Source organism: Staurois parvus, unplaced genomic scaffold (assembly GCF_062004578.1).
Source record: "Staurois parvus isolate SC_StPar_1 unplaced genomic scaffold, SC_StPar_1.0 ptg000390l, whole genome shotgun sequence".
Lineage (NCBI taxonomy): Eukaryota > Metazoa > Chordata > Amphibia > Anura > Ranidae > Staurois > Staurois parvus.
The window spans coordinates 8,535,001-8,560,000 of NW_028318186.1; the positions used below are offsets into that span (position 1 = coordinate 8,535,001).

Genomic DNA, 25,000 nt, shown 5'->3' on the forward strand with positions numbered 1-25,000 from the left:
GTTTCACCGGCCGTCCTGTGTTCCAGGCACCGGCATCTTCAGTGTGGGCACCCAGCTATGACAGCTTGCGGCTTCACATGTGCGAGTAGCGCTGCGCTTCCTGAATGGCCCCGTAGTCTTCTGGGACCTGTCACGTGTCCCAGAAGACTACGGGGAGGGAGGGTAGGAGGATAACTTCCGCTACCAATCGCCTAGGCGATCACAGCGGAAGTGGGAGCAGATACCTGTCAATTTCAGGTAAATGCTCTGCCCCCGCCCCACAAAGGTGCCAATCCTTAATGGGGAGTGGGGAACCAGTCTTTAAAGCGCAACTTCCCCTTCTGGGTGGAACTCCACTTTAAGTATCTGAAGACCTGCACTGTCCATAGTAACCAAACAGATTTACTCAGTCACTTTGTAATTTCAAAGCACAACATTAGCATGAAATAGATTAATTTACACTTGTATCATTTAGAATACTGGTTGAACAACTTGTGCGCAGGGGGCTTGTGTGGCTCCAAACTACGTTTGATAAGTCTCAGGGCAATCTCATGCACCTCAGGTTTGAAAACCCCACTCCTTATCTCCCTTAAGTAGTCTTCAACAGAGGACAGTGAGGTTGATTTAATAAAGGCAAACAGAAGTCACTTTGCAAGGGGAATTGCACTTTGGCCAAAGCTTAGTGAATGTGGTGAAGCTCCGCTGACTTCCATCATTCAATCAACTGCAAGCATAAATGTTTATTCTATTCCCTTTGCACATGATTGGGTATTCTTTACAAAGTAAAATTTTACCACATTCACTAAGGGAAATTTGCATTAGCATTTAGTGACTTTTTCACACGTTTTTGTACCAATAAAAAAATTTTTTTTTTGCTCAGAAAAATTCCAAAAACGCTGGTTTGCTGCTTTTTGCCATGTTTTTCAGCGTTAGAGCATTTTTACAGCTAACAAACTCCTCTAGAAACCCACTAGTCTTGGGGGTTTTTTCCAGCCAAGAAACATTGCTTACAGTCTATGTGTGCATGGACACATAGGATAACATGCTGGGGGGTTTACTGGCTTTAGAAAAAAAAAAACTTCAAAAGCCAAAAACAGTCACTGTAAAAACGTCCAGCATGCAAGAGGACTAAAACACAGTAGTTCTGGGGGGTTTTCCCAGCCTGAAAACACCCCTGCCAAAAAATGCTGATAAAAGCCTATGTGTGCATAGACACAAAGGAGAACATGCTGGGGAGTTTACTAGCTGTAGAAAAAAAAAAAAAAACACCTGAGACCCAAAACAGCAGCTGTAAAAACGTCCAGTGTGCATGAGGCCTAGTGTTGTACGACAAATAATTGACCGATTCTTCAGAATACAAAGTTACAAAATAGTAGTGCTGAAATGTTATCATACAAGACACAACATATATATATATATATATATATATATATATATATATATATATATACACACACACACACATACATACATACATATAATAATAATAATCTCGGATTAAAAATATACAGGGCACAAAGCAGGCGTGTAGGAAGACAGCTAGTTGTGGAACATAGAGACGTGTCAGGTACAGCACAGTGATGAGACTAACGGGATGGTGTACATCTTTCAGACATGAGTAATGACAGCACTTGCCTCAGATAACTCTGGTGATACACACGCATTCCCTGCATTGTTATCTAAATATCGGCCACTGAGCAGTCATGGCCACGGTGATAATTACGTAGGATTCTAGGATTCTGCCTGTTGGGACATATGCATTGCAAAACTCCGCTGTCTCCCAGTTAGTGTGTAATTACAGAAACATTTGAGGTCGTTCTCAGTTACACTTGAAAGATGTCATACAGACTGCAGTCTAAAATATGAGCAACTTATGTTTATCCATTTTATGTGCGTATTTTTATCTTGTTTTTTTGTTACCAGTACAAAATGTTTTACTGTTCTCTCATGAGCCCTTTGGTGGGAAAAATACACAGCTGAAAATGCTGATGCGTTATGTGACCAGGTTATAGACCAACGCCCCTGGAAACTGCTATATTATCATACCACCAGCGCTTGGTCATGTGGTCAATGACATAAGGACCTGAGTGAACTAAATTTCAGACAGAAAGAGCCAATTATTACACATTTATCAAAAAACTGCCTATGCAGATAAGGGGCATCTGTAGATAAAAACAACTGTGCAGCTTTGACCAACATTGAATAATGCTCTTGCTATGGTTTTGCACAGGTGATCAGTTATGACACCAGCCTTTTGATGGCTTGACAGTTCAGTTGTACTTGTAATTGAAGGGTTCATATTACGTGGTCCATATAGTGAACTCGGTGCAGACGTATCCAGTTTAGGGTTATTACAAAAGGATAAGAGGACACTCTTTACATCAGGAGGAAGAGAGGTTTACCCTCAACATACTGAAAGGCTTCTTCACAGTAAGAGCTGTGAAAATGTGGAACAGACTCCTTCAAGAGCCAGTTCTGCCTAATTCAGTAGATTGTTTTTAAAAAGAGCTAAATGCATTCCTAAACTAACAAAATATAACTGGATACTAACATTTATATTGTAAGTAATAACACCAGGATTTTTTGATCCAAGATATATCTCCTGATCCCTCCTGGGGGATTAGGAAGGAATTTATTTCCCCCCACTGGAGCAAACTAGACCATGTTTTATAGGGGTTTTTTCCCCTTTCCCTGGACCATCTGTGGGTTTATGATCCTGTATATGCAGGTTTATATATTTATTTATATTTTCCACTGGTTGGACTTAACCTAGGTAACAAAAATTCAGGCATTAGACCAGGGGTGGGCAAACTTTTTGACTTGAGGGCCAAAATGGGTTCATATATTGGACCCGGGGGCCGGACCAAGAGTAGATGAATGATGTGTATGTGTCATCCATAGTAAGTATAGTAATATTCCCCCATAGTAAGCATAGTAATTAATCCCCCATATAGTAATTCATCCCCCATATAGTAATTCATCCCCCATAGTAATTCATCCCCCATATAGTAATTCATCCCCCATATAGTAATTCATCCCCCATAGTAATTCATCACCCATAGTAATTCATCCCCCATATAGTAATTCATCCCCCATAGTAATTCATTCACTTACCTTTGCTCCGCGCGTTCCTCTCGCTGTGTTCCCGCGCCGTTCCGGTCTTCAGGGCGGACTGTGAGAGGAGCCTAGCTCCCCTCACGTTCGTCACGCTGCCCCGCCTACACACATCCTGACAGCCATCCTGACAGTCCACGGCTCCACGGGCCGGATTAAAAGGTCTGCCGGGCCGTATACGGCCCGCGGGTCGTAGTTTGCCCATTGCTGCATTAGACCCATAGTGACATGGTTTCACAAATCAAAGTCATTCCCAGGAGTGGACGGAGGGTCACTCCAGTTAATTCAAACTGAGACCTAAGTGGGGAGTCCATCTGTCTGTCGGTAAAGTCCCTAGGTAAGAACATCAACAGGTTGGTGGTATGATTGTTAATGTGTATGACTGGAGTGCCTACACTGGGCAGGGGCAACTTACTAATCAATTTCCTTTCAACAGGAAAAAAAAATATCTTACCTAACTCCTAACCTTCTAAGACACCAGCAAAACTCTAAGGCAGATGTTGGAGGTGGGCTGGCTAGCGTTGACTTAACATTTTTTCTGTTTGCCAATGTCCCAACCTCTTGTATTCAGCAGCATAACCCGAATGATTAGGAATTCCTAATGTTTCTGTGCCCCTTCATGGACAACAAGGAAATTTTTGTCTTCATCTTCATTGGCCTTTGATTAGCACTGAAGCATGTGGTTATAAAATTAAAAATTAAAATGTGGATACATCCTGCAGTACATTTATACAAGGAAAATCCACTAAATGTTTCCATTTTATTTCAAAGTAATTTAAATTTCCTTCCATGGAGTGCTCATTCTTGTTACAGGCTTAATGTGATACTAAAGTCTTTTTTTTTTCCCCTTTCTTAAAAATAACAAACGTGTCTATACTTACCTGCTCTGTGCAGTGGTTTTGCACAGAGCAACTGGGATCCCCCTCTTCCTGGGTCCCCATCGGCGCTCCTGGCCCCTCCCTCCTGTCGGATGCTCCCATAGCAAAAAACTTGCAATAGGGGCACCAGAGCAGGCACGCTCTCCAGCCACGCCTCTGCGTGCCCATTCACACAAAGAGCTGCTACTCAGCTCCGCCCCCTCCCTAATAGCTCATTGGCTATGATTGACAGAAGCGGGAGCCAATGGCTCCCACTGCTGCTTCAGCAATTTAGGGGTGAGATTCCCTGGAAACAGGCGCTCTCATGGACATCGCTGAATCAAGAGGGGGCTCAGGTAAGTGTTGGGGGCGCTGCTACACACAGGTGGTTTTTTAAAAGTCGCAATTTTTTTTCTTGGTTTTCCCAAGAGCGGTTAGCCATAAAGTGCTAGTATGTACATTTACCTGTCAAATGACCCCTTCAAGTGCTGCACTATATGGTCACAGGCACTCCCATCTTTTCCCGGTCTTAGGGTTTGGACTGTTCAGCCACTTGAGTGGCCAGGCCACGATGACGTCACTCCCACGCATGCGCACAGTAGTCACGTTATTATAGCACAGAGGGGTGCAGTAAATGTATGCTGAATTGCTCATGTGTGGGTCAGTGTACATTAATGCTGACAGGCAGTGAGAAGCAGCTTTTTTTTTTATTTTCAATTCCACTTAATCGTTAGAGCTGTGAAAAGACTTGTGATTCCTGATAAAATCCAACACAACCTCTCCAAAGCACAACATGTGTCATTAAGAGAATTGAGAAACTTGACAAAGCTATAAATTACAGCCAGCTAACCAGAGGCTGCCAACAACAAACCTCATTAAAACGACCTGAAATGACTTCTGTCCTGCACAGGCATAAACCCCCAATGAACATGAGCAGAGATAGCTCCACAGACTGTGTACAAATACAGGGAGGATTAACCCGAGACAACCAAAATGCCCAAAATGCCTGAGTGCATGATTCAGCTCAACAACTATGTAAAAATGTATATACCAGAGCCCTATGGTCTACAACCTGGCAACATGTATTATCGTAAACAGAGGAAAAACAGAGTGCTTTAATTGTACTTAATCTAGGGTAACTACTGAATAAGGCTGAAACATGGAAAAGCTCGGCAGATTTTAACCAAAGAAACTCAAAATAGAACATAAATTACCAACCCTTTACAAAACCGCAGTAACTCAGAATGCCTCGATTTGAGCTTGTTTGGAAATAAAGCTAAGCTCTAAGCAGATAAAATAAAGAGAAAAAAAAAACAACACAACATGTGCCGCGACATGTTCGTTAAACATAATTTCATGTTTTTCTTCAATTCAGCTGGTATAAATACCTGAATGTGGAATCTTTTAATCCCTTATGCTGCAGCACCCAGACTGGGAGAGGGGTGAACAGCACAAGAGGTCGAATAAATGGCACTAAACTTTAGTATCCTTCAGATGGGTGCTGCATCTGTGGCAGGCTGCATGCAGGAAGCCTATAGAGGTGGATGCAGATGTAGACGCAGCGGCTGCACAAACACAGCCATATGTCAAAAATTCTGACTGGTCTGCCTGCAGACAGAGCATTTAAATCCATTCACCTGCATGTCTAGCTACCGTGTCTGCATCCAGCTTCATTATCTGCCCACATGCAACCTGGTGCAGATGCAGGCACAATAACACAGGAAGCCTGCAGGCAGGACTGGTGTTGGCTCTGGTCTTAACGAACCCTAATGCAGGTCATACATGGGTCGAATTCCGAACGATTTTTCGTCCAAAAATCAAAAACATTGGTAATCCTGATGTACATTCAATGATTTCGAAAATTGGCCAACCAAGTCAAATTTCCCACCGTTCTGTCCCCGTACGCCCTGACGTCGCAGGGGACGGAACCCAGATGACAAATGCCGGTATCCGTCGGATTACATTGCCGGGGACACTGCAGGAGGGACATCGCGGGAGCGCAGGACAAGGTAAGTGATCGAGGGATCGCAGAACAGCGCCGCATAGTATTCCCGAGTGTAGCTCACTTGCAGAAAAGTGCTGACGGGTCAGTAGAAGCATTGACAACAGAGGAGACAAACAGTCTCCTCTTTCACTTATGAAAAAAAAACCTCTTCTTCACAAAATGACTTTACTTCCACTTTAAGGGCCATTCAGAAGTTGATGTTATCAATAACCAGAGGGATTTAGTTAGTGGAGCTGACAGGGGTAGAGGATCAATGCCAAAATTAAAACTAGGAGCCACTTAGCATGCAGGCCGTGTCGCCCAAGTCATTTTAAATGCTAAATTTTTATTCATGTGAATGAAGTGTGACTTTCATCTTAGTAAAGCATTTGATCCTCACAAGTTCACAGTTCTATAATATTTTACAACTGTACTCAGCACATTTTCAGCCGTTCCCACCATTGAAACTCATTTCTAGATGGCGTCTGTAAACCTCCCAAGTGCTAGAAGCTGTGTCTACTGTCCCAGGCCTCTGACTAGGCTAAATAAAGTATCTCTGCCTTTCAGCGCTGGCTGAAGACCCTCCGGCCATCTTACATACGTCAGCAGTACAGTATGAGAGCTCCTGGGACACACGCTCGTCTATGAAAGATTTGTGATTTTTATCCACTCAGAAAAATTCTACACTCAGGAAATACCAAAAGGAATAAATGGCTTTTGGAAACTTTCATATTTTCAGCATTAGAATATATAGACCCTGGACAGCAGGGTGCTCAATAAGAAGATACTTACCAACTGTGTCTCTTATACAACACACACAAATGCAGTCACTATAAATCCCTGTGGATCTGGCCAACTGCAGTCCAATCAGTAAACTACCATATGTGTGCACAGAAACAAACAGAGGGCACACGGGCCTAGTGCATTACCTTCTAAAAATGAGATTTAATAAATAAAAAGTAGTATACTCACAAAGGAATAAAATCAAAGGCACATCACAAAAAAGACAGCATGGTCCAATCTTCCTAGATGGTGGCTATTGGGAGACTGTAGGCCTCTAAATGGTTGATGCATTTCGAGGCTGAACCTCTTCCTCAGAGCCAACATATGCATGCTTTAGTAAACTACCATATGCCTGAGGTACTCTTCCCCCTCTCCAGACATCCCCTGGCTGACCCATTTTAAGATCAGAATGGATTTTTTAAGCACACTGCTACGGTTTCCACATAGGGCTCGTTCACATGAGTGCAGCCCACTGAAGAGCGATACCATGCCACAATCATGTGCACTGCATGCAGCTGTGGTGCAGCCCATTAGACCTGAATTATTAGCAACAACTGCCAATAGCATCATGCTGTTTAATTTTTGCCACGGCACGTGTACAGCTGTGAGCAGCTCATGCGGGTGGTCAAGGGCTCAACCGCTTGTTTTACTGCCCACCGACTGCAGGTGTGAATGAGTTCACCCAAATGTATATTAGGAAGAATGGAAAAGGAAGAATGGAGACACCCAAAGGTGTTCAGAAATGCAAAATTGTAAAAGGGGGGGGGGAAGGAACAGAACCAGAAACTGACCCAGGACATTCTCCCCAAACGATATAAGCGAATGAGTAGCTTGGACCTCAAGACTAGGTTTATATACTAGGATCGCCTTACACTGTAGTGAAGAATGGATGTCAGTTTCGTTCCTCATGGGCCTTGCAATCATCGCGTTCATTAGAGCTCTGCTACAATGTTGAGCAGAACTTCATGAAAGTCTGAGTTTCTCAGTAGCAGACACCAGAAATCCCATGGGCCATCCTGCTAGTTTAAATTTGTAGTAAACTCTCTATTTTTATTTTTGCCTAGAGGTAAGCTTATCATAAAAGTTTATATGTAGATTAAATGAATACGCGCACTAAAACATGCATCATTTAGGAGATATGCAAGCGAGCAGCAGCCACTGATGTCACCAATGCATGCAAAGGAACCCGTACCCGTGCCATTCCTTCAGAGCTCTGTTCTGGGGTAGCCATCGCAGCTGGGCCATTCAAGCGGCCGCTGCCCATGAGCCCGGAAGGAAGACCAGGTGAAGATGGAAGCCTCTTTAGCTGTGACAGTGCTCCGCTGGAGGGCGTTGTTTCAAGTCTCTCATAAAGTGCTAGCATGCAGAGTTTTTTTGTTTGTCTGTTTTTTTCCACAACATTCTCTACAGCTTAACTCCTGGTTCACATATCCTGCGGGCCGCGTTTTGCGTTCTTTTGCATGGACTCCCGTGCCCCAGGACACGCAGGGAAGAAGTCCCTGCACTTCTTTGGAAAACATAGCCCGCACGGGAACCTCGGTTCCCAGTACAGTTGCAATTTAGAATGGCACCCGCCTGTGGGTCTGCATTCCTCTGTGCGGGTGGTGCCGCTGCGGATCCACACAAATATCCATGTAAACCTAGCCTTAATCATGATGTGAAAGCCAGTGGATAAGCATAATCTATATCCACAACATGTGAGGAGCAAGCGTAGAAACTGCTGTTCCTGGTGTTAGCTGCCAACCAATGCTTGTAATCACAACTGAAAAAAATACCACTAAAAGGTCCAGCTCATTTTTAGTCCATTTATATTATTGTCACCTCCAGTCCCTGATAAAGGGGTTGGATTTGAACCCCCGAAATGTGTTAGCTACTCTTGATTGTCCCGCTGACTTTTATTGGAATTAGGTGGTATCTGGATCTTTTAGCAATGGTGAATAGTCAAAAAGATTGTAGAGAGAGAAAAACGAAGAGAGGCACCTTCTAAGTGCAGTACTTTATAGTTTTATTAAGCCACAAATAATAAAAACTCACAATGATGAAGTAGTTAAAAGCTTAGAGGTCTGTAGAAGGAGCAGTCAGCTCCGAGCGCGTAGCCTTGCCTTCCTTTCTCTGACTGCCGAACTTCGTCCTGTGTGACGTCACGTCCACCCCAGCTTCCGGTTCATGCTGGTTACAGACACTTCCGTTTCCGGTTTTGGCGGTGGTGCCCTGGGACTCCTTACCATCCACAGCGCTCTGGGACCTCCTACCCACGGCGGCCACAAACCCAAACGGACGGATCCCTGCAGGACACGGATGATGACTTCAGACATTACCCTACTGATGGGTTTTTTAACTACTTCATCATTGTGAGTTTGTATTATTTGTGGCTTCTTAAAACTATAAAATACTGCACTTAGAAGGCACCTCTCTTCTTTTTTTCTCTCTATATTATGCTTATAGAGGTGGCTTACTCTGGGATGGCTGCCACCTAAGTGGTTAAAAAGCTACGGACGTTTTGGACTTATGGACTTTTTGTACATTTGTTCTTTATATTCACTGGATACGAGCTATTAATGTACTGAGAGTTTTTCATATTGTTAGTCAAGAAGATTGCAGAGATCCTTTGGGGTGTAGAAGGAACCAGGAATCAGATCACCTACATTAGGGGTCTCCAAACCATGGCCCTCCAGCTGTTGAAGTACTACAAGTCCCATCATGCCTCTGAGTCTTGCCTGTGGCTGTCAGAGTTTTGCAAGACCTCATGGGACTTGTAGTTCCTCAACACCTGGAGGGGCCATAGTTTAGAGACCCCTGACCTACACCAACATCAGTACTTTAAGAAAATAGAGCAACATCGCCTGGACTATTGCAACTCCCTTCTCACTGGCCTATCCAAACAAACGCTATCCCCACTCCAGTCGATCCTAAACTCAGCGGCCAGACTCATCCACCTCACCAAGCGCTCCACATCTGCCTCCCCCCTCTGCTAATCCCTTCATTGGCTCCCGATTGCCCAACGCATCAAGTTCAAGCTGCTAACCCTGACCTACAAGGCCATTCACAATGCCGCCCCGAACTACATAACTGACCTTATACCCAGATACTACCCTACCCGTGCCCTCCGCTCCTCACAGGACCTCCTGCTCTCTAGCTCCCTGGTCTCCTCCTCCCACGCCCGATTGCAGAACTTCTCCAGGACTTCCCCCATCCTCTGGAACTCCCTACCCCAATCCATCAGACTGTCACCTACCCTCCTCACCTTCAGGCGCACCCTGAAAACCCTCCTCTTCAGGGAAGCCTACCCCACCCTCACAAAACACCCGACCTCACCTAACAACTAACCTCCTCCACTCCACCCACCACTCCATTCCCCACAGCCATCTCCTCCTGTGCCACCTTCCCCTCCCTCCTAGATTGTAAGCTCGAAAGAGCTCGAACCAGTCGTGTAGTGTATTGTTACTGTCTTGTCTCATGTTATGTCCCCCTTGCTACTGTACAGCGCTGAGCATACCCTTTGGCGCTATATAAATACTGTATAATAATAATAATAATATCAATAAGACAACCTTATGGGTCCAGCACTAATTTTCCACTTTACTTAACTGCTTTAAAAGATGTTCACTGTTCTGTCCCTGTTAGAAGAGATGGTACACAGCTCCTCATTTATGAGAATTATTTTTCCTGGAGGTAACAAAGTACTTCTCAGATTGCCATCAGACTCTACAGGGAGAGTTCCCTCAGGTCTTGCCTGAGTTGTTTGTCTCGGCTTCAAGTGCCCAGCTTTACTTTCTACATACCTAGAAAGTCCATTACAGATGGAACAGAAGCCGAAAGAAGCTTGCCTTTGTTGGATACTGCAAATTGACTTACCATATGCAACTTACTCTATTATATGAGAATATTTCACACATTCTACTCTCTGAGAAACATGAGACCATTTCAACACATTTTGTTCAGAAATACTCTTTCTATACATGGCTCACATATTGTGAACTTATGAGACAAGCAAAAATGTTAAAAAAAGTGATTAAAAAGAGGTGGTAGATGGTGGGCCTAAACTTCGTGGTGGTTCCTCTCCTCCTTGCCCCTCTCTGGAGAGCAGATCGGCTAAAAATACACTTGGGTTTGGGAGATGTACCCCTTCCCTGGTATATAAATGTATTTGGGAAAGAGATTGTTTCCAATCAGACTCAATAGGGAGACTTACTAAAACTGGAGAGTGCACAATCTGCTGCAGCTGTGTATGGTAGCCAATCAGCCTCTAACATCAGCTTGGTCAATTAAGTGTTGACAATTACCCCTGGTTCACATACAGGTGAAACTCAAAAAATTAGAATATCGTGCAAAAGTTCATTTATTTCAGGAATGCAACTTAAAAGGTGAAACTAATATATGAGACAGACTCATTACATGCAAAGCAAGATAGTTCAAGCCGTGATTTGTCATAATTGTGATGATTATGGCTTACAGCTCATGAAAACCCCAAATCCACAATCTCAGAAAATTAGAATATTGTGAAAAGGTGCAATATTCTAGGCTCAAAGTGTCCCACTCTAATCAGCTAATTAAGCCATAACACCTGCAAAAGGTTCCTGAGCCTTTAAATGGTCTCTCAGTCTGGTTCAGTAGGAATCGCAATCATGGGAAAGACTGCTGACCTGACAGTTGTGCAGAAAACCATCATTGACACCTTCCATAAGGAGGGAAAGCCTCAAAAAGGTAGTTGCAAAAGAAGTTGGATGTTCCCAAAGTGCTGTATCAAAGCACATTAATAGAAAGTTATGTGGAAGGGAAAAAAGTGTGGAAGAAAAAGGTGCACAAGCAGTAGGGATGACCGCAGCCTGGAGAGGAAAAGGCCATTCAAAAGTGTTGGGGACTTTCACAAGGAGTGGACTAAGGCTGGAGTCAGTCCATCAAGAGCCACCACACACAGACGGATCCTGGGTTCAAATGTCGTATTCCTCTTGTCAAGCCGCTCCTGAACAACAAACAACAGCAGACGTGTCTTACCTGGGCTAAAGAAAAACAGACCTGGTCTGTTGCTCAGTGGTCCAAAGTCCTCTTTTCTGATGAGAGCAACTTTTGCATCTCATTTGGAAACCAAGGACCCAGAATATGGAGGAAGAATGGAGAGGCACACACTGCAAGATGCTTGAAGTCCAGTGTGAAGTTTCCACAGTCTGTGTTGATTTGGGGAGCCATGTCATCTGCTGGTGTTGGTCCACTGTGCTTCATTAAGTCCAGGGTCAACGCAGCCGTCTACCAGGAGATTTTGGAGCACTTCATGCTTCCTTCCACAGACAAGCTTTATGGGGATGCTGACTTCATTTTCCAGCAGGACTTGGCACCTGCCCACACTGCCAAAAGCACCAACACCTGGTTCAATGACCGTGGGATTACTGTGCTTGATTGGCCAGCAAACTCGCCTGACCTGAACCCCATAGAGAATCTATGGGGCATTGCCAAGAGAAAGATGAGAGACATGAGACCGAACAATGCAGAAGAGCTGAAGGCCGCTATTGAAGCATCCTGGTCTTCCATAACACCTCAGCAGTGCCACAGGCTGATAGCTTCCATGGATTTGGGGTTTTCATGAGCTGTAAGCCATAATCATCACAATTATGACAAATCATGGCTTGAACTATCTTGCTTTGCATGTAATGAGTCTATCTCATATATTAGTTTCACCTTTTAAGTTGCATTACTGAAATAAATGAACTTTTGCACAATATTCAAATTTTTTGAGTTTCACCTGTATATGCGGCCTTGCGGGTCGCGTTTTATGCAGGCACGAGAGCCCATTCATTTGAATGGACTCCTGTGCCCCGTGACACGCAGGGAAGAAGTCCCTGCACTTCTGAAAACGCAGCCCATAAGGGAACCTCGGTTCCCAGTACGGTTGCGTTTTCCAGTGCAGGAGGCGTGCCATTAGAATTAATGGCACCCGCCCGTGGGTCCGCATTCCTCTGTGCGGGTGGTGCAACTGCACGGATTTTCGTGAGGATCAGCAGCGGCACCACCCACACATATGTGAACCAGGGCTTAGACTCCATGCACACTGGGCATTTTAATAATGCTGGTAATGTTAGCTGTGTAAAGAGTTTTTCAGCGTTTTTGCATTAGCGTTTAGCAGTTTTTAGGATTTTTTATACTCAAAAACAGTCCAAAAACACTGGTTTGCTGCGATTTACCATGGTTTTCAGAGTTTGTTACAGCTAAAAAAAACTCCTCTAGAAACCCACTAGTTCTGGGGGGGGGGTTTTCCAGCCAAAAATCGCCCCTGCTAAAAACCGCTGATTACAGTCTATTTGTGCATGGACACATAGGATAACATGCCGGGGAGTTTACGGGCTGTAGAAAAAAACGTCAAAAGAAAAAAAAACAGCCGCTGTAAAAACGCCCAGCATGCATGAGGACTAAAGCATAGTAGCTGATCTGTTTCTATGCAGAGCTGCACCAGATTTTGCACACTCCAGTTTTAGTAAATCAACCCCAATATGTGTAAACAGTTATTTATTTCCATTTTTCTCTGGTTATATGATGTATTTTCTCTGATTGAGCAAGATGCTCTAGAGCTATTTTTATTACTACTAAAACCTAACAGCTGTTTGTCTACTTTTTATAAATGGTCTGATGTGGAATGCCTAGGATTTTTTTTCATCCGTTTCTGCGTTTCTTACTTTGTACTGTGAAATGTTGAAAACAAAGAATAAATCAGGATAAATCAGACCGACCCCCCGTTAACAAACTGAAACTTTTTTTCCCTAAACCAGGATGTGCCTGACAGGGCCATCTACAGCTAGAGCAATAATCGTCTGAAATTCAAGTCGCATATGGCCAGCTTTAGGCATGACTTATTTTTAATAGCTGAAAATGGGCTGCAGCCAAAACATTTGAATACAGGGGTGAAGGCTGTGCGTCTGTCGGATCTTTCCTGTTTTGTGACCTTGGGCAGATTTACCCTTATTTCCTGTCTTGATGATTACACAGGAAGTAAAGTGAATCTCCTCGGCAGGACACACACTAAAAACCCCTTAAAAGAATAGTTCTAGGTACGGTATATTTTTCCAGTTCAGTCACTTAGCATGAGCTCCATTCAGAGAATGAATGCAAAGCAAAGAATTCTCCCTTCAGAGAAAGAATGCAATAAGAATTCTGCATTAAGAGAAAGAATGCAAACAATTCTCCCTTCAGAGAAAGAATGCAAAGAATTCTCCATTCAGAGAAAGAATGCAAAGAATTCTCCATTCAGAGAAAGAATGCAAAGAATTCTCCATTCAGAGAAAGAATGCCTCTCCACCTCATCCAATCAAAGAACACCATGAATTCATTCAGAAAATAAAAAGCAGTCTCTGAATGGAGCCTGTGCTGAGCATCCGACCTCCTGTGTTCAGAATGCAGCTGGCTAGCGTGGGGCCCGGAAGTGAGTGGAGATTCCTGGAGTAGCGGTGTCCACGTTAAGATTTCCAGCTTCCAGGGGATTCGGATAGCTATGACGCATGCATAGTTACATAGGTCCAAGCTGGACCTATGTAACTATGTAAAAGTCTCATTTGCCAGGAATTCATGTTTAAAAATCACATGGAAAGGTGCAATTTTTCCCAAAGACAAGTATGAATAGTAAAAACATAAATAATATATCTTCCATTAACTGGCTAGTAAACTGCAGAGCCTCATGTATACCATTTTTTCCTTCTGAATTCCAAAATCAAATTTTCTTCTTTCAATAGCCTTGATATTAATCTTTTTGAGAGATGTGACAATCTTTGCACAGTATTATAGATTAAGAGACAGGGTGGATAAAAATCGATGATTTAAAAATAAAATAAAATCTTACAAACTGGATTTTTTTTTTTTTGGCAAATGTATTTTAATAAAATGTTTTTGGAGTAAAAATATAGTTTTCTATTTAAGATAAATTAATAATTCAGTTTATTCAGCATGAAATTGAGCTTAGTTACGTAGCATGAGACTATATATTTTGCAATGTTTACATTTTTCAATAAACTCATTCGATGAATCCAAGCTCTACAAGCTGGGATAACATGCACTGCATTGATGCGTTCAGACAATTTCACAGTAACCAGGAGAAAAAAACATGAAATAAAAGAATTTGAGTGTTTCTTCAACTATGTGTGATTAATCGATTAACCTAAAATCGGTTCTGATATCGCTATTTTACTAACCTGACAGCTTATTATTCTAAACAGGAAACCTTCATTTGGTTTGCAAATATTAAAAATTCTAACTACCAGCAAGAATGAGTCGGATTTAAAGAGCACCTGTCATTTTAGATCCATCATGGCAGCGCCTGTTAGCGGGCATCCACTCGCCTGCTGCTGCCACGTCCCTCACCTTGTTGTGTCACTGCCGCATCACCAGCTGTCCCATTAAAGTGAATGAGACTGTCGGTGAGTCAACAGCGGGTCAGAGGAGGAGCCTCTGCGGGACAGACATTACAGTTGCTCTTTAAAAATTATGATTTAATTTGAGCCTTTTCACTAGAGATGTAAATAAATTCCACCCCGATTAGAGGTGTGTTTTAGTAGGAAGTAACTGGACAGCCATTACAGCTGGTGGGATCTAAAGTCAGTATGGTGACAATTTTGCAAAATGGGGTTGTCGTTCACTAAAGAGGCCATTCAGTTTTCTGTTGTCACTTCTTATTTTTTTTTTTAAGAGAACAAAAAGCAGTTGTGTTGCCATGGCAATAAGAACACTTTTCATATGTAGGGGCCTAAATGGCAGAAAGGACTGGTTACCCCGCTCCTTTGACTTTATGATCTAGCACAACAATAATTCCAGTAGTTGTATCTTCAACATACATTCATGTCAGTTCAGAAAAGTCAGCTCAAACGATTAAAGCTGATCTCCAAGAAAATGTTTAAAAAAAAAAAAAAAAACTGGTGCGATTTCTGATGCAACTTGAGCCACGCAGAATCGCATGACAAGGGAATTCACATTATATTCAATGGTGCACACTCTCATCAATACGATTTTGGATAAAGTTCTTGTGCTATTTTGGTGCAATATACAGTGCGGACTTGGCTCCATAGAATGTGCAAAAACGCAGCCAAGTCACATCAAAGTCACACTACATAACCTCATTGAGAATTATGGCATAAATCGCAATGCAGTAGTGTGAACAAAGCCTAAAACAAATTCCTTTAAAAATAACAATGAATCTCTGCATTCAGTAGGCAAAGTACCTAACTCTGTCTTAAAAGCTTCTTCCTCTTCATTTCCCTAGGGATGCTGGGATGAATCAGAGTGCTTCTGGCCACACACTGACTGCGCTGACCAACCAGAACAGCTCTGATCCGTCCTGGCGACCATAGGGAAAGAAGAGGAAGGACAGCACAGTTATCAAACCCCAGGACTGCTGCACCAAACTGTGTTAACGGTATCTCTCATAGAGATAAGTACAGTAGTGACCAGGAGGGTGGGGGAGGGAAAAGATAACTTTTTTTTTTTTTTGCACTTTGGACAGACCCCAGTCAGTTTGCACTTTGGACAGGTAATAAAGAGAAATTTTCCCCTAAGGGGGACACATGACAAAAAAAAACCCCAAAGTGGCAGGGGTTATAACCCTCCTCTACTACCAAAAGGTTTCACATTTAGTTCTACTTTAACAAACCCAATGTATGCAGTTCTATAACAGGTCCAGAAAACTTGAAAGAGTCAAGAGATGTGGTACTTACATCATGCTCTGGAGCTCAGGGACAAAACTGGTTAATTTTCCAGCTCCTTTCCCAGACGATGAGGCAGATGAAGACATGGTGGTCACTGCAGCATTGAGGCTCATCTGGTGAAAGACAACAATTAGTTGGATGCTGAAAAATTCTTCTAATTAAAAATCAAATATCAAGCATTTTTTCCAGTACAGAGCTTTATTTTAAATCTATAGTCTCTTTTAAAGAGATAATAAATTCAGTTCCTCTATAGCTGAGCTCCTCCATGCCTCTTATCAGTTTGGTTGCCCTTCTCTGTACTTTCTCCAGTTCCCCAATGTTCTTTTTGTGAATTGGTGCCCAAAACTGAACTGCATATTCCAGATGAGGTCTTACTAATGATTTGTACCGGGGTAATATGATATCTCTCTCTCTGGAGTCTATACCTCTTTTAATAAGATGCATACTAGCACATTATGACATTGCCTTGCAGGGGATTTTTTTTTTTTTAACTAGAAGCTTTACTACTGCTTTAACCCTCAATTGCCCAATTAAATAAGTGTACTGATGACAATTTCATACAAACGTTCGCTCAAAAATCTACTAGTGTTTGGCCAGTCTAACAATAAAGAAGGCTTTCAGGTAGATGCTAGTGTCTTCACCGGGAGTACAGCAGCAATCTTTGAAACCAAATAGTTAATGTGGCTGTAAACCTTATATATTTATTTATTTTAATAATAAAACATGTCAAACTTACCTGCTCTGTGCAATGGTTTTGCACACAGCAGCCCTGATCCTCCTCATCTGGGGTCCCCTACTGGTGCTACTGGTTCCTCCCATATGGAAGAACAATATATTTGAAATATATTTTAAAAATATTTTTCAGATTTTCTTTAACCTATAAAAGTCATTTTAACATGCATTTTTACATATATTTGTAAATGCATTCCAAAAATTTAGATTTGTATTTTTAATGACATACAGTATATTTGAAAAAATATTTTTCATAGATTTTGTAATAAAAGCGCATTTCAACATGCAGTGTGTGTATATATATATACAGTGGGGATCGAAAGTTTGGGCACCCCAGCTAAAAATTTGTATTAATGTGCATAAAGAAGCCAAGGAAAGATGGAAAAAACTCCAAAAGGCATCAAATTACAGATTAGACATTCTTATAATATGTCAACAAAAGTTAGATTTTATTTCCATCATTTACACTTTCAAAATAACAGCAAACAAAAAAATGGCGTCTGCAAAAGTTTGGGCACCCTGCAGAATTTATAGCATGCACTGCCCCCTTTGCCAAGCTGAGACCTGCCAGTGTCATGGATTGTTCTCAATCATCGTCTGGGAAGACCAGGTGATGTCAATCTCAAAGGTTTTAAATGCCCAGACTCATCTGACCTTGCCCCAACAATCAGCACCATGGGTTCTTCTAAGCAGTTGTCTAGAAAACTGAAACTGAAAATAGTTGACGCTCACAACGCTGGAGAAGGCTATAAGAAGATAGCAAAGCGTTTTCAGATGTCAATATCCTCTGTTCGGAATGTAATTAAGAAATGGCAGTCATCAGGAACAGTGGAAGTTAAAGCAAGATCTGGAAGACCAAGAAAAATATCAGACAGAACAGCTCGCAGGAATGTGAGAAAAACAATTCAAAACCTACGTTTGACTGGATGATCCCTCCAGAAAGATCTGGCAGACACTGGAGTTGTGGTACACTATTCCACTATAGATACTTGTACAAATATGGTCTTCATGGAAGAGTCATCAGAAGAAAACCTCTTCTACGTCCTCACCACAAAAATCATGGTTTGAACTTTGCAAATGAACATATAGACAAGCCTGATGCATTTTGGAAACAAGTTCTGTGGACCGATGAGGTTAAAATTGAACTTTTTGGCCGGAATGAGCAAAGGTACGTTTGGAGAAGAAGGGGCACAGAATTTAATGAAAAGAACCTCTGTCCAACTGTTAAGCATGGGGTTGGATAATCATGCTTTGGGGTTGTGTTGCAGCCAGTGGCACAGGGAACATCTCACGAGTAGAATGAAAAATGGATTCAATAAAATTTCAGCAAATTTTGGATGGTAACTTGATGCCATCTGTGAAAAATCTGAAGTTAAAGAGAGGATGGCTTCTACAAATGGATAATGATCCTAAACACACCTCGAAATCCACGGGGGATTACATCAAGAGGCGTAAACTGAAGGTTTTGCCATGGCCTTCACAATCTCCTGACCTCAACATAATTGAAAATCTATGGATAGACCTAAAAAGAGCAGTGCGTGACAGACAGTTCAGAAATCTCAAAGAACTGGAAGACTTTTGTAAGGAAGAATGGGCAAAGATACCTCAAACAAGAATTGAAAGACTCTTGGCTGGCTAAAAAAGCGTTTACAAGCTGTGATACTTGCCAAAGGGGGCAGTACAAGATATTAACTCTGCAGGGTGCCCAAACTTTTGCAGACGCCATTTTTTTGTTTTCTGTTATTTTGAAAGTGTAAATGATGGAAATAAAATCTAACTTTTGTTGACATATTATAAGAATGTCTAATCTGTAATTTGATGCCTTTTGGAGATTTTACCATCTTTCCTTGGCTTCTTTATGCACATTATACAAATTTTTAGCTGGGGTGCCCAAACTTTCGATCCCCACTGTATATATATAACGGTGAAACTATATATAATATATAAATATTTTTTTTTTTCCTTTTTTATTGAAATACATTTTGAAATATATTTAATATAGCCAAAATTGTATTTCAAATATATGGCAACATATTTGGGAAGAGTATTTTTAAAATATATTTCAAATATATTTTTCTTCCATGTGGGCTCCTCCGCAGCAAGTACTTCCCTGTGGGGACACTTATGCAGGCTTGCTCCTTGTTGGCCCCGTATCCTCGTCAAAGAATTTGATTGACAGCAGCGGAAGCCAATGGCTCCCGCTACTATCAATCTGCCCAGTGAGGAGGGAGAGAGAAGAAAAAGCCACTGCTCTCATGCACACCGCTGGATCAAGATCAGGCTCAGGTACACATGGGGAAAAGAGGGATCTTGTCACACAGAAGTGGGGGGGAAGAAAGGGATCTTGTTGCACGGAAGTGGGGGGGAGGAAGGGATCTTGTTGCACAGAAGGTTTTTTACCTTAATGCAGAGGCTGCATTGAGGTATAACAATAAAAAAAAAAAAACCTTGAGCCCTTAGAACCACTTTAATTTACTGAACAACTCATGTTTTCCCAACCCTATCTCAGTCTTAAGCTCTGCCGGCCTGCACCTAGTCGCAGACTCATTGTCTCGCTATGCAGATTTTCAGAAACCCGCTATTATCCAGATTTTTACACTGTGGTTTTCTTAAAGACCTGGAAGATTGCATCAGCTATTGGAATGGATGAAAAAGTCATAAAGGAAAAGAATTTTAAAATAATCCTGTTTAATATGGTGTGATTCAATGGGTATTTTGCAATACAACTAAATCCATTCATTGAGTTTTATGCCCTTATTATCACTCCACATTGCTGAGCTGATATAACAAGCAGATTTTTTGGCTGTCGGTGAATGCCTGTTTCTGGTGTATGCTTGTGTTTTTCCTAGGCGGTTTACTCACACGTGTCCGAAGTGATAAAACACAGTTTGGTTCCAAACATTCAATCCAACCTCCTACAGTGCAAATACATCTTCAGAGCATTTACATGTATTTTGATGTTCTTCCATAAAGTTATATTAGGTGTGATCGCAGGAGGTGAATGAACACCAACAAGTCCATATGTATCTTTATAACAAAAGAAAAGAAAAAACAAACACACCGCATCATGCAGAAAAAAAAAAGATAAAAACACCTACGAATCCAAGCAGTAAAACTGCACTTAAAGTGTTACTAAACCCAGGCCCCTGCGTTCACTATATCTGGTCTCCCCGGACCCCGCATTCACTATATCTGGTCTCCCCGGACCCTGCATTCACTATATCTGGTCTCCCCGGACCCCGCATTCACTATATCTGGTCTCCCCGGACCCTGCATTCACTATATCTGGTCTCCCCGGACCCTGCATTCACTATATCTGGTCTCCCCGGACCCTGCATTCACTATATCTGGTCTCCCAGGACCCTGCATTCACTATATCTGGTCTCCCCGGACCCTGCATTCACTATATCTGGTCTCCCCGGACCCTGCATTCACTATATCTGGTCTCCCCGGACCCCGCATCCACTATATCCGGTCTCCCCGGACCCTACATTCACTATATCTGGTCTCCCCGGACCCTGCATTCACTATATCTGGTCTCCCAGGACCCTGCATTCACTATATCTGGTCTCCCAGGACCCTGCATTCACTATATCTGGTCTCTAACAGTACACACAACATGGAAATGCAATTATTTTAGTAAATATAAACTGCTAAATACTTTTTCTCATCAGCAGTATATAGCATGACCCCTGACCCTCTGTCAGAACAGCACTGATTGGCCCTGTGCTGATAACATGCACTCTCCCGAGAGAAAAAAAAAACTCCCCAGCAATACCCACCAAACTGAGCATGTGCAGTTTGCTCCCAAGGCTCTGTTCAGCAGATGGATTGGGGACAGTAGAATGGGAGGATCAGAGAAGACAGCCTTTTTACACAATGCAGAGGATTAACCCCTTAGGTTCCACAGTGAGTATAAAAAGCATGCTTTACTGCATATACAGACTGATTTTACTGTTGTGGGTTTAGTAACACTTTAATGTAGTAGCTTGATCACAGTCGCCAGGGAGAAATGCTTCCATTGGTAAACCAGGTCACCTAAACCACTGCTAATACTCTTACTAGGGAGCCTATCAGGAGAGATTTAACCTCTTAGCACAGACCTTTAGTCCTCACGCACACTGGACGTTTTTACAGCGCCTGTTTTTGGCTTTTGATGTTTTTTTTCTACAGCTAGTAAATTCCCCCCAGCATGTTATCCTATGTGTCCATGCACACATAAACTGGAATCAACGTTTTTTGGCTGAAAAAAAAAACAAAACAGGACTAGTGGGTTTTTAGAGGAGTTTTTTAGCTGTAAAAACGCTCTAACACTGAAAAACGTGGCAAAACGCAGACTTTTTTTTGACCAACAAAAAAAATAATTTTTGGTAAAAAAAAAGAACACTAAAGAACACAAATGTGTGAAAACGCCGCTAAACGCAGAAAAATGATGCTAAACGCCAATGCAAATGCTAAAAAAACTCACGTTTTTAACGTGACTTGACATAGCTAACGTTACCAGCGCAATCAAAACATCCCGTGTGCATGAGGACTTTTGTGGGCTTTAATTCAGCTTCTGTGTCATGTGACCACTGTGATTGGATCCCACAGTGGACACGATAGGGAGCTCATCCCGCTGATTCCCGGCTAGGGGTGAGCTCAGACATGTCCAGTTCCTAGTCTGAACGCACCGGAGCAATCCCACCAGGAAGCTGTCATTGTACTTGGCCAGGTCTAAGTGGCTCCTTGTATACATGCGGCTTTGGAGCAGGGAATACCTCAGCTGCTTTTGATTGGTCAAGTATAGTGACAGCTTCCTGGAAAGATCGCTCAGATGGATTCAGACTTGAGATATGAACATGCATGAGCTCAACCCTAATCAGCAGTCACCGGGACAGGCTCAGAATCATGCGACTGCTGTGGGAGTTAATCACCACCACCTCCATGGCATTAAAGTCTATGTAAAATGCTGTGTGGCCACTAGGACCAGAGCATGCCTGAAGTCGTCCGTTCTCCCAGTCAGTAGCCTTAACTGAGAGATTGCAGTGGCAGATTGGTCCGTATGCTGGGAGCATGCAGTGAGCACGCTCCCAGCACACAACCTCATGCCAACGTATTATTGCCTCATTATGCTGCCGGCATGAGATCAGACAGGGATGCTGTTATCTGGAGTAAGCACTGTGAAGACCATGGGGTGAACATATTCCCCAAAATGTGATAGGAGGGGATCAGACTGCAATCTTGGGTGAGGAAAGAAAAAACAGAGGTCGCACAGGCCTGGGTCAACACCGCGCTGAGTAACAGTCCGCAATAGGGAGTATAGACATCCAAAAGGCTGACACGTTTCGAGGACTTGCCTCTTCCTCAGAGCCACTCTGAGGGATGTCTATACTCCCTACTGCGGACTGTTACTCAGCGCGGTGTTGACCCAGGCCTGTGCGCCCTCTGTTTTTTCTTTCCTCGTTCAGTATATTTGGATTTCCCCGGTCCATTTGAGGGCAGCAAGGTGTGCATGTTCCAGGACATTCCTTATGTGGTTGTAGCCTGCATCGAGTCCATCCCCAAGCGCAGGAGCATTTGTGTTTGCTGGTTCTTTGCAATCTTGGGTCTATGGAGTACCTCCAAGGACATGTTTCAGGATCCAGGATTTCAGTCTGGTGCCCTCATGAAATATTTTCACCCCATGGTCTTCACAGTGCTCAATCCAGATGACACCATCCCTGCTGACCTGCTTCTCGTGCCGCCTGTGGCTACCTAACAAGATTGTCATCATCTCCAGTCTGGATGACCTTGTTGCCCATTGGAGGTGTTCCTCCCTGGTGAAATGTCCTTTTCAAGCCACAAAATAGTAGGGCTACTTTGCATGCACTCTAAGAGGTTAGCCCATGTCCATCAAATCCGGGCATTTACAGGCACCCCGGGAGAACAGGTGCAGAATCCAGCCTTGCTACCAGCCGCTTGTCAAAATCCATGACAGGATACATTACATAGCAGTTGGACACTGTACCGAGTGGTGCTTGCATTTTGGACCATATGCATTCAGGGATATACACCCATAATGCAGGAATTCTGTGTTCCAGGTATACATCACTGATCTGCAGGTACTACTTGGTACAGTGTCCAGACACTCTGTAATCTAGCCTGTTATAGATTTTGACAGGCTGCTGGATGCCAGGAAATGCCAGGAGCGGACTGACACAGGGTAAACACCCAGTGTGCATGAGGCCTACTCTTTGCATTCAATAAATGTTGTTTTTATCTGCACAATCCAGTGCGCTCTGTTCCCTGCTTTACTTTGCATGTCTATATGGCCTGTGGATATAAACAGAGATCGCAAGCACCAGCAGATTGCTCCTGTTTCCAGTGAAAAATGGAACATCAGAAGATTCTCCTGATTTTTATAACTAGAGCTCCAAAAGACATCTTGCAATAAAATCAACTCAAAATCCATCATGCCTGGTTCCACCACTACCGACTGAGTGGCAGATACCTACCAATCGTCCCCCCAAAGATCTTCCAGAAGAGATCACCAATATATCAATGCCAATACACTGGGCAGAAGAGGGATGTAGAAATATACTCATGATGGGAAAGTACAGTGGGGATCGAAAGTTTGGGCACCCCAGCTAAAAAGTTGTATTAATGTGCATAAAGAAGACAAGGAAAGATGGAAAAATCTCCAAAAGGCATCAAATTACAGATTAGACATTCTTATAATATGTCAACAAAAGTTAGATTTTATTTCCATCATTTACACTTTCAAAATAACAGAAAACAAAAAAATGGCATCTGCAAAAGGTTGGGCACCCTGCAGAGTTAATATCTTGTACTGCCCCCTTTGGCAAGTATCACAGCTTGTAAACGCTTTCTGTAGCCAGCCAAGAGTCTTTCAATTCTTGTTTGAGGTATCTTTGCCCATTCTTCCTTACAAAAGTCTTCCAGTTCTTTGAGATTTCTGGGCTGTCTGTCACGCACTGCTCTTTTAAGGTCTATCCATAGATTTTCAGTTATGTTGAGGTCAGGAGATTGTGAAGGCCATGGCAAAACCTTCAGTTTACGCCTCTTGATGTAATCCCCCGTGGATTTCGAGGTGTGTTTAGGATCATTATCCATTTGTAGAAGCCATCCTCTCTTTAACTTCAGCTTTTTCACAGATGGCATCAAGTTACCATCCAAAATTTGCTGAAATTTTATTGAATCCATTTTTCCTTCTACTCGTGAGATGTTCCCTGTGCCACTGGCTGCAACACAACCCCAAAGCATGATTGATCCAACCCCATGCTTAACAGTTGGACAGAGGGTCTTTTCATTAAATTCTGTGCCCCTTCTTCTCCAAACGTATCTTTGCTCATTCCGGCCAAAAAGTTCAATTTTAACCTCATCGGTCCACACAACTTGTTTCCAAAATGCATCAGGCTTGTCTATATGTTCATTTGCAAAGTTCAAACAATGATTTTTGTGGTGAGGACGTAGAAGAGGTTTTCTTCTGATGACTCTTCCATGAAGACCAAATTTGTACAAGTATCTCTTTATAGTGGAATAGTGTACCACAACTCCAGTGTCTGCCAGATCTTTCTGGAGGGATTGTGCAGTCAAACGTGAGTTTTGAATTGTTTTTCTCACAATCCTACGAGCTGTTCTGTCTGATATTTTTCTTGGTCTTCCAGATGTTGCTTTAACTTCCACTGTTCCTGATGGCTGCCATTTCTTAGTTACATTCCGAACAGAGGATATTGACATCTGAAAACGCTTTGCTATCTTCTTATAGCCTTCTCCAGCTTTGTGAGCATCAACTATTTTCAGTTTCAGTTTTCTAGACAACTGCTTAGAAGAACCCATGGTGCTGATTGTTGGGGCAAGGTCAGATGAGTCTGGGCATTTAAAACCTTTGA

The 25,000-nt window shown here is 42.7% G+C and overlaps 2 protein-coding genes across 3 annotated transcripts in view; one reads left to right on the forward strand and one right to left on the reverse strand.

Annotated features, from left to right (window-relative positions):
* The window catches only part of SUPT3H (SPT3 homolog, SAGA and STAGA complex component), a 692,202-nt gene that overhangs the window by 664,956 nt on the left and 2,246 nt on the right, over positions 1-25,000 (reverse strand). The window contains exon 2 of the mRNA XM_089686064.1: positions 16,404-16,507. Coding sequence (XP_089542190.1) covers positions 16,404-16,507 — 104 coding nt within the window. The remainder of the gene's footprint in view (positions 1-16,403; positions 16,508-25,000) is intronic.
* RUNX2 (RUNX family transcription factor 2) overlaps positions 1-25,000 on the forward strand; it is a 292,530-nt gene that overhangs the window by 69,923 nt on the left and 197,607 nt on the right. The window lies entirely within an intron of this gene.